Source organism: Hippocampus bargibanti, linkage group LG13 (assembly GCF_051943395.1).
Source record: "Hippocampus bargibanti isolate YZ-2025 linkage group LG13, ASM5194339v1, whole genome shotgun sequence".
In the NCBI taxonomy this organism is placed as follows: Eukaryota; Metazoa; Chordata; class Actinopteri; order Syngnathiformes; family Syngnathidae; genus Hippocampus; species Hippocampus bargibanti.
In genome coordinates, this window is record NC_142746.1 from 19,376,186 (window position 1) to 19,386,936 (window position 10,751).

Below are 10,751 nucleotides of genomic sequence, written 5' to 3' on the forward strand. Positions count from 1 at the left end.
TACGACGATTTTACAACACAATTTGTTAGATCATGACTTATCAATTATTTAGGAAATCAAAAAAAGTGCAAAATCATCACATGACCAAACTTCAAAAATTTAAAGAGATTTAAACATTAAGATATTTAACACAGACACCATTTTTTTTTGTTTCTTAACTGACATCAGAAAAACGTTTTATAGCATCTAAAATACCCAAAACATGCAGTATGATATTTTTATTCAAATGCAAAACACCAATAAAAATGACTACGTGTCCAAAATCTGCAAAAAAAATTGAGCTGCGAATTGGGCATTTTCAGAAAGTCCCGCCTCCAGTTCGTGACGTCACACCAAGACGTCTTGCATTGCTCTAGAATCAAAACAATGGCTTCAGATTCGGAGAATATGCTTTCTTGTTACACATCCAGTTATGAATATGATTCAAATAGTTCTGAAGAGGAAAGCATATATGTTTGCAATCGATTAAACAATTTATTCCGTGCCATTATGAGGCAACATTGAGGGGAGATGTCTCAACGAAAAAGAGGCACAAAATGGCGACCCCTGTGGCCACCTCCGTTTCCACAGGCTGATAAATTCCTTATATGGAGCTTGGATGCCCTCTTCTGGCGGCTTTTGGGCGCAACACGAGGTCCCAAGACCAAACAAGTACAGCAAAATACATCGACGTGATGGAAGGACCGCTACAATGCGTCTTTTTTCGGTCAGGGGCGTCCCTTTCGTGACGTCACGTACGGACTCGTCACCAACTCAAAAACAAGACTTCCTGAATATTCAGCGCGAGTCTTAAAACGTAAAATATAGCTGTATACGATGGAATCTTATAAAAATACGCTCAGTAGAAGTCATTTGAAGCCATTTTACAAATTATGGACACAACTTGTCCAGAGACGTCGGTTGTCCTTTAAAGTTCCGTTGGTGCTCCTAATATGGGTGACGTAATTGTGAGTGCGACCTGCTGAGGTCACGGGAAGCATCATTGCAACGGTCCACGTTTCTAAGTAAGTACTGTATGTCGCTGCCAGTGACTTACCCAATGTTAGGCTTCGTGCTCATTGGAGGCACGGCACGCCCATCACTTGGTGACAGATCCAGAAGCTTTCCCTATCCGTGTTCCCCGTCGGAAGTGCAACGATTCCCTTGTTCTCCATTGGACCACCACGCCGTCAGTCGTGCTGAGGTGAACAAGCGCTCCCCGGCAATCCGGGCTGCGAGACCGCAGTCATATTGGCCGCTGGAGACTGCATCTCCCAGCTCGTTGGCGAACAAGACTCTCCAACTCCCATGGGGAACGGGAGTTGGTGGCTGTAATTTGATTTCGACTTTTATATGTGTTGCACGGTAGCTGCCAAAATGTTTTGAGACTGAGGGATGACATCATCAAGGATCTTCGGACCTTTTGCGCCTTCGTCCGACACCGTGGTGAGCCTAAAGGATATATGCCTGCTCTCGTTCAATAGCCATTTTTTTGCAGACAAAGAGGGCTGTTGAATAGGGCTCTCAAAAAGCCACAAGGGTAAGATAAATTTCGACAGTACAACGTATTACATATGAAGCATGTTCTCTCTGTCCGACCGCTACACAATTTTCCTCATTTGTGGACAATATGCCATGGATTTTTTTTAAACGCCAACCATGCTAGCCCCATTATCCGTGTGGCTAGCTTGAACGCTAGCTCCAAACTAACGCTATAGCCGTGGAATGCTAACGGTTAGCATTGTGGGGTATATTTTCCCCTATTTGCAATTATTTACGATTAGATGTTTGACGATACTGTTTGGCATGTGTATATCAATATTGTACATTTTGTAACTGCGTTTTCCGGCGAATACGGGTGAATGCTAGCAATAGCTTTCTTTGCTGGAATTAGGGGAAAAGAGGAAGACGTCCTCCAGAAATTTTAAACATCTCGCAACTGTAATAAAATGTCTCCAAAAATGTTTCGGTCACTTAATGGAAAATGGCATTGTCACTAACAACGCACATAATATGGTTTCAAACATTCCTTACTTGGATTAGGTCATCTAAAACAAATACTGGTACGAACGGTAAAACACTTACGACAGATATTAAAAGTACCTTCGGCTTTTGTAATTTGATTACACAGTCTTGTTTTATGAAGTTGTTTTACGTGGTTTAGTTCTTAAATTCGACAAGAACTGTTAAAACGTTGGCAGTAGTTACTTTGCCGTGACCGGTAACTCCTGCACGCTTCATTTTGCCGTAAACGTCTCTGAATAGTCAATTTCAGGATCTACAGTGCCGTCTATGAGCTATTTTACCGTGATCGCTGTTGGTTTGTTATGAATATATCTATTTTTTTAATGCAGCAATGTTTTTGCGGGGTGTAATCATTTTTGTGATTTACAGTTTGCAATGAAATTGTTCAAACCGAATAATTGATCAGTTATTCTATAAAAACGTGAAATAAAGTGGCCTGTTGAAACTCTTGACAGTTTGCAGTAAATTCTGAACATCGTTTTTAAAAATCAATCTGTAAATGTATAGAGTGATATTCAAACCTGTGATGCAATGGAATAAAGCATCACCATTGGTTTGACCGCTCTAACCAATACAACATGAACTGGCACGCTTTTACTGGCACCGAATTTGTACTTGGAGTTCTCGTGCAATTTACCGCAAACGACTAAGTGGTAAGTTCCCCCAGTCACGGCAAAATATCTACTGCATAAAAGAAAGATTTCATTGTATTTGTTAGGTATGTGCTTCAAATTAAGATGGATTGATTTTACATGCAACCAGCATAATTGGACAGATCTAAGGGAGATAGCTGATTTCCGTGAATATGTTCTTGTGATGAATGCTAAGTTATGGCTATTTAGCATCTGTGAATATGGACCCATTTCTGACCTATGTCTGAATGCAAAGTTAGCTTGCTAATTGCTAACTAGATAGCTAATAGATAGCTATCTACATAGCTAGCTAGATAGCCAGACAGACAGATAGCTATATAGCTAATAGATAACCAGCTAAATAGCTAGCTAGCCACCCATATAGCTAATTGCTAGGATTCAAGTAATCGCAAGAACAAATGAAGTAGCTTAGCATGTGAGGCGTAGCAGATTCTTCACCACTCGCCTTCTCCCTTCATCACGTCTTTGCCAAGAACCATCTCAGAGATCAGTATGATCCCAGGAGAATGGGTGTGTTAGCCTGCCAAAAAGGCGAATTAGCCTCGTTTTTGTTCCATACATTTGCTGGAGTTCTGTTTCCAGCGTGAACATTGAGATGTAATCAGTCCGTTAAACTAAATTTTTGCACCGGTAGCAACTTTGCAAGTGGCCTCACAGTGACGAGCACATTAAGAGACATGATTGAATTATGATGACGTAGGTCAACAAAAACTGCATGCAAATGACCCTTTATCTTGTCCCTAATCTTGGGACGCTATTGTCCATTATTTTCCTCATCAAATGATAAGTCGATGTAATAAGTTTCGTGACATCATTTTTACTGCTATAATTTCACAATTTTTTTAGGGGATGTTTATATATTTATTGTATTCATTTTTCTGTTTCTGAGCAAAATGTCCAATTGTATTTGAATGCACCTTGACTTTAACCAAACAAAAAATGGCAGCGTTAAAGGACAATCGACGCCTCCACACAAGTTGTCCGTAATTTGTAAAATCACTTGAAATGACTTCTACTGAGCGTATTTTACAAAGATTCCACGGCATATAGCTATATTTTACGTTTTAAGACTCGCGCTGAATATTCAGGAAGTCTTGTTTTTGAGTTGGTGACGATACCTACCGTGACGTCACGGGAGGTATCGTCACTGACTGATAAAGTGACACACAATGCGTTTTGGGTACTTTTTATGTCTGCAAACAGTGTTGATCGCGAAATTAGAAGGAAAACGACATGAATAACGCCATGGTGAATCGTGTGGCAGCCTATTGCAGTAACACGCATAAAGAAGGTATGAGTTTACACAAATTCCCAGCGGACAAATCAGCCCAATTCCAACGGAGTTTGTGCGCCATCTTGTGCATTTTCTGGGCGCTACATTGGAGTCCAGATGGCTCGAAATGAGACGGAAGGACTTCTTTAATCGATTGCAAACATTTATGCTTTCCTCTTCAGAACTATTTGTATCATATTTATAACTGGATGAGTAACAAGAAAGCCTTTTCTCCAAATCTGAACTGAAAAAAAAAATGGTGTCGGTTGTCCTTTAATACATGTTGGATGCGGTGTATTATTTAAGCAATGTCTTGATCAAGTCAACAGCCAGAAAAAAAATATTTAATATTTTATGCAGTGAGAAAACAGTGCTTGTGTTGCACATAAAAATTCTACATTTTTTTAATTTATTTTTTGGACGTACTATAATTAAAATTGTCAGCAGGCCTCAAGATCATCACATCTCCAGTATTACGCAATATTTCTGTTTGAATTTCTCATCAGAAATAATCTTCAAATGGGTCTTGGAGATACACTTATCTATTCGATTTGAACTGGAGTAACCTGAGGAGAGAAAAATCACTTCTTTCTAAAGTGCATACTGCACGTAATGTCGATTTAATGCTTTTCGGTTTGTACTTTGCACATCTAGTCTGACAAAGTATTCACAGCAATGCTTCTGAACCTTTTTTAAGAGGTACAGAATCCAACCAATTCATATGCACATTCACCCAAGTGAAAAATAGATTTATTTTTTACAAATTCAAATTATTTAATAAAATGCATTTATTAAAAAGGAAAAAAACTTAAAATTGCAAACACACTTTAAAAAAACGTACAATGTCGTATCATGTCTGCCGTCCCTCTAGAGTAATTTTGTACCGATCATTGGTAATTCGTACCACTTTTTCAATCAAACATAGCAAATTGTAAAAGTACTCTTAAATTTCTGATTTTTTTCCTACATTTCAAGTCTCGAAAAAAAATTATAAAATTGAATTCCATTCATTCATTTTTTGTCATTTTTTTGTGTGCGATGAAGTCACCTTTCGAATTCATTCACTGCCATTCATGAATTTATTTGTGAATTGAAAATATGACGGAGAGCGCTATTCCCGAATTTGTTCGGGTTTTTTTTTTCGTGCTGGGGTGCCGATAAAGCGCTGGCCAGACCTCTAGCAATGTTTTTCCCTTCCACAAGGAACATCATTTGCCTTTTTTTTTCATGTTAGCGCTTTGTTCCAGCTTCAGCTGTTGTTGAAGCGTTATATAAACCAAGATGTATGTATTACATTGTATTTTGGACAGCCGCCATCATTTCAAGTTCATATAACTCCAGACCCATGTAATTTAGGAATTAACTTCATTTCTGATGAAAGAAGATCATCTAAGGTTTCCAACGTTATATTGAATGTTTAAGTAGTCCTAAAACTCAATATTCTGTGGGCCCTGGAATTTGAGTGACAATGACGAAAACCCTGGCACTGGAGTGGACACATTTTTGCACATGAGTGAACAGGACATCCCCAGTCTCACTTCATCAAATAATCATAGGTATCATTGTGTACTTCCAATTTATAAATCTTAATAATAACTCTTAAAATCTTAATCCTACAATGTTATTAATTGAAAATATTATGCTGCCATCTTTTTATACTATGCCTCAGTGGATAAAGTACTGTATTTCCGGTGTATAAGGTGCACCGGAGTATAAGGAGTCAATGAGTGAAAAAAGTTTTCCAAATATAAGGCACACCACATAAGGCGCTACAGTAGAGGCTGGGGTTACTTCTACGCGGGGAAATGGAGTCGTGGCTCCTGATAGTAGTTGCGAGACCAATATTACTTCACATATAAGGTGCACCGGCGTATAAGGCGAGGGTCATCTTTTGAAGAAAATGAAGGCTTTCAGGTGCGCCTTATACACCAGAAAATACGGTAATGTACCGCCGCATTGCTGAGTGCATCCAAAAAGTAGGGCATTTACATGTGCCCCCGTCTGCTGTCATTTCAAGGAACATTTTGGTCAGGTCTAGACTAGCGCTGTAACAGAGTACATAGCAGCAGATCCTGGGTCATTTATAGCTTTGGCCTTGTGTCACTGCACGTCTGCCTGGCAACCCTTAACTCTACTGTTCCAATAACTTAAATCCGATGTATTACAGTCTGCGTACCTTTTTATAATACCACTTTTTTTCTGCGTCTGTTTTTGTTACAGGTCCTTGCGACTCTTGTCGAAACCAAATTCAGCAATATGTGGAGTAGCCTGAAAAGCAAATGCCAAACTCTGTTTCACAACAACAGTTCAGGACTCGGCGAAGGTAGGAATGAGGCAGACGCCGTCCACTGCGTGGTGGATCTCAGCCAAGGAGGAGCCTCGGGTTCCGTTCAGGCATCAGAAGTCTCCACTCCATCGTGTTCCCTCCTTCCAGTGCCAATGGTCACCGTCGGGCGTCGTCACAACTGCGTCTCGGACGTCCCTCAGATCGTAGAGATCGCTATTGACAAGGACGCAGAGGATGCGAGTGGGGGATCGGGTGGTCTCCCCTTGGCTCGCAGGGACTCTTATTCCCGTCACGCTCCGTGGGGGGGCAAGAAAAAACACTCATGTTCCACAAAAACTCAAAGCTCTTTCGAGATAGATCGACGGTCCGGACGCCTGCGAGGGAGCGGGAACCGTCGAGACAGACGCTACGGCGCCTGCTCCATCCAAGACATGAGCGAGTCTTTGTCCGGTGGACGCGGTTTGAATAGTCGCTCGTTACGTCAGCGGCTGAGCGATACCGTCGGCCTTTGCTTACCGCTCCCAGCCACCAGGCGCTCTTCGAAAAACCCGGTTATTTCCAAACGAAAGATTCACCTGACGGAGCTGATGCTAGAGACGTGCCCCTTTCCACCAGGTTCAGACTTGGCCCACAAATGGCATTTGATCAAACAGCACACGGCACCGGTGAGCCCACATTCCTCAACTGCCCTGTTGGATGCCTTTGACCCAGCCCACCCTTCTCCCGAGGACGAGGAGGAACGTCTGCGCGAACGCCGCAGACTTAGCATCGAGGAAGGCGTGGACCCACCTCCCAATGCCCAGATCCACACCCTGGAGGCCGCCGTGCCGGGCTCATCCGTCTACAAACCGGGACCAAAGATGGCTCCGGGTATGGGAGATGTCCCAGGCGACGGCAGAGCATCAGGAACCGCTAATTCTCTAAGCGCTTCGACGTCGGGGGCCTGCGCCCAGGTTCTAGGTGCCACAGCTTCAGCTCTGGACACTGATTCCGAGGAGGACTCGACCACCCTCTGTCTCCAGGCCAGGAGGCCCAAACAAAGGCATGCCTCCGGTGAGGGTCACCTCGGCAGACAGCAACCCGGGCCCTGGAAGGTTCACACGCAAATCGATTACATCCACTGCCTCGTGCCGGATTTATTGCAGATCACATCATCGCCGTGCTACTGGGGCGTCATGGACCGCTACGAGGCCGAGTCCCTACTGGACGGACGTCCAGAGGGCACCTTCCTGCTCCGCGACTCCGCCCAGGAGGACTACCTTTTTTCCGTCAGCTTCCGGCGTTATAACCGCTCGCTACATGCCCGCATCGAACAGTGGAACCACAATTTCAGTTTCGACGCGCACGATCCTTGCGTTTTCCATTCTTCCACCGTCACGGGGTTGCTGGAGCACTACAAGGACCCCAGCGCCTGTATGTTTTTCGAACCTCTGCTCACGGCACCTCTCCATCGGACATTTCCCTTTAGCCTGCAGCACCTTGCGCGAGCAGCCATCTGCCGCTGGACCACTTACGACGGTATCGGTTCTCTGCCGCTGCCCCCCGCCTTGCAGGACTTTCTCAAGGAGTATCACTATAAACAGAAAGTTCGAGTTCGCTGGCTGGAAAGGGAGCCGCCGCTCAAAGTCAAATAGCGCTCTTTGTCCTGTTTGCTCGTCGCATCATGGAGAAAGATTACGCTATGCCTCCGCTATAGGCTACACCGACTGAGTGGTTGGCCTCTTTGCAGTAGAGGTCGGAATACAAATGTAACAATCTATACAAGATTCATTCTAATCTTTATTTTAGTTATTACTGAGAAAAAAGCATATAAGTATATCTGTGTAGTACTGCTTGACTAGCACAAACTATTGGGTACTTATAGTACCAGGGATGCATCTGGGCCGCGCCCTTGCGCCATTTTAACAACCACCGGCGCAAACTTGGAACCCCACAGCATCAGCGGAAGTCTATTACGATTAGCGCATATTGCTACATGATAGATACCTCTGTTAAACTAGCTAAAGAAACAAATTTAGTTAAACAGCAATTGAAAACTGTTCGAAGGTTTTAACTTTCGTCGTCTGCCATCTTGCCGTACCGATATTTAGCCATAATCACCTTGCGTTTGTTTCAGTGTGGGAGACGATTTCCGTAAGTATGTAAGTATGATTGTTCCGTAAGTATGATTAAGTATGTTCTCTTTGTTTCTCTGTAAAACCGGAGAATACCAAAATAGCACAGGATTAATTGTGTAGTCACTAAAGAAAATTAAAAATGTTTAATTTATGTATGAGTAAATTATTTGACTTGAATTAAATTTATTGATACATTTGAAAAATAGATTTTACTCAAATAATTAATTTTCATTTGCAATTTCGAAATATCATGCTCCAATGAGTGTATTTTGGTTTCTTTCAATCTAGTTAAATCGGGGCCCCTTCTGTTTTAGAATTTGGCCCCCCTTTTTAAATTTTCCAGATGCATCCCTGTCAGTATAAAAAGTACAGGTATATATTTTAAATGCGGGTACGGTAGCACAAAACAAATACAGTGATACCTCGGTCCACGAACCCCTTGGTTTACGAACTTTTCGGTTTATGAATGTTAAATTTATGAACATTTTACCTTTGAGTGTAGACTGCAAGGTTAAAATTGCCATCAATCAGGCTTCACAAATACCACGCACAAGCCATCTGTACACTTGATGCAAAAAATCAATCCAGCGAAACAGAACACAATTGATGAGGAACTAGGTAAAATTATCACAGACAAGGGATCATTCCTTAAGATGGTAAAAGAAGACAGTTACGTTCCTCTTCAAGTGTTCTATCGACCATCACAAAGGTTAATAAAACGACTTTATTAGACAGTACAGTTTATTTCTTTAATTATAATACCATAACACATTTATTATACATGAAATAAGGTATATTTGGTGTAGTTTTAAGGCTTAGAAAATAACGTAGAAAATTATGTTTTATGGGGATCTGGGAACGTATTATTCTCATTTTAATGGTTTCCTATGGGAAATTATTTTTTTGGGATACACACTTTTCGCCTTACACACTCTGTCTGGGAACCAATTAAGTTCGTAAGCCAAGGTATCACTGTAGTGCGAAAACACCATTGACCTTCCCGCTTGCCCTTCACATATGCCTGATCCCAAAACATCACCCTGCCTGTAGACCTCCGTGCATGCCTCCTTGTACCCCCCCCACACCCCACATACCCAAAATTCAAATCGCTATGCTCAAGCCAGATATCTGTAGCTACATTGTACAGGTCACTTTTAAAAAAAAAATGCACTCAGTTGTTTTTCATTTCAAAAACATACCTGGGTGTGTGCTTGTCAAAGGTATTCTTTTGCCATCTTTTTGCACATGAGCGTTTGCTAAATAAGAAATCCCAGAGGGCCCATCAATGGTGAGGAAAGTCGATCAGGGAATTTAAGTGCTTTTTTTTCCCCTTTTTTTAAAAGGGGATTACCAACATGTTTCTTCCCCCTTAAAAGGTTTATGGTGAATGATAAATAAAAATGAGCGTATTGTTTCTGACTTTATGAGCTAAATTGTCCATTTCATTCTCACTTGTATGGATTGGCTTTGTGATTGGGGTACAACAGAAACACCCAGTTTATTTCCACCTAGATGAAAATTGAATACCGCCTGGACCTTTTTTTTTTTTGTTGTTGCTTATTTCTGTGCTCATCGTGCTGTTATTTAAAGGATAACCGACACCATTTTTTAGTTTCCTAACTGACATCAGAAAAACGTTTTATAGCATTTAAAATACCCAAAACGGATATTTTTAGTCAATTGCAAAACACCAATAAAAATGAGTTAAAGTGTCCCAAAACGACATCAAAATGACCCCGAAATTGCGAGTTTCAGAAGGTCCATCCCCCTTGTTCGTGACGTCACTCCAGGACGTCTTTGCCTTGCTCTAGAATCAAAACAATGGCTTCAGATTCGGAGAAGATGCTGTCTTGTGACTCATCCAGTTATGAATACGATTCAAATAGTTCTGAAGAGGAAAGCATACATGTTTGCAATCGATTAAAGAAGTACTTGCGTATCAATTTGAGCCGTCAGGACTCCAATGTAGCGTCCCAGAAAATGCACAAGATGGCTGCGTTAGGAAATGGGCTGATTTGTCTGCTGGGAATTTGTGTCAACTAGTATCAAATAGTAGTCTTGGTGCAACACACAACGATTCACCATTGCGTTATTTATGTGTTTTCCTCTTAATTTCACCATCAACATGAAGTTTTCAGTCCAAACAAAGTACCCAAAATGCATTGTGTGTCGCTTTCTCGGTCAGGGGCGTTCTAGATGTGACGTCACGTCAGGCATCGTCATCAACTCGAAAACAAGACTTCCTGAATATTCAGTCTTAAAACGTAAAATATAGCTATATGCGGTGAAATCTTTGTAAAATACGCTCAGTAGAAGTCATTTGAAGTGATTTTACAAATTATGGACACAACTCGTCCGCAGGTGTCGATTGTCCTTTAACCTACATCGGATTTGTTCATCAGCTTCTTCTCTTACGG

The 10,751-nt window shown here is 41.7% G+C and overlaps 1 protein-coding gene across 2 annotated transcripts; it reads left to right on the forward strand.

Annotated features, from left to right (window-relative positions):
• The first annotated feature begins 1,088 nt into the window (after window positions 1-1,088).
• Window positions 1,089-9,753, forward strand: socs5b (suppressor of cytokine signaling 5b). 2 transcript variants are annotated; one of them, XM_089011716.1, is made up of 2 exons: window positions 1,089-1,425; window positions 6,151-9,753. In XM_089011716.1, the coding sequence occupies exons 1-2, from the start codon at window positions 1,375-1,377 to the stop codon at window positions 7,849-7,851; spliced, it is 1,752 nt and encodes a 583-aa protein (XP_088867842.1). In that variant the 5' UTR covers window positions 1,089-1,374; the 3' UTR covers window positions 7,852-9,753. The 2 variants fall into 2 exon arrangements, with proteins under 2 accessions (XP_088867842.1, XP_088867843.1); XM_089011717.1 differs by having other exon boundaries at window positions 1,090-1,519.
• Window positions 9,754-10,751: the final 998 nt, after the last annotated feature.

Bases quoted from the DNA above. Each gene is read 5' to 3' on its own strand.
- socs5b (XM_089011716.1), top strand. From the start codon at position 1,375: ATGACATCATCAAGGATCTTCGGACCTTTTGCGCCTTCGTCCGACACC. The intron at 1,426-6,150 runs GTGAGCCTAAAG...TTTTTGTTACAG, and splicing joins CGCCTTCGTCCGACACCGTG to GTCCTTGCGACTCTTGTCGA.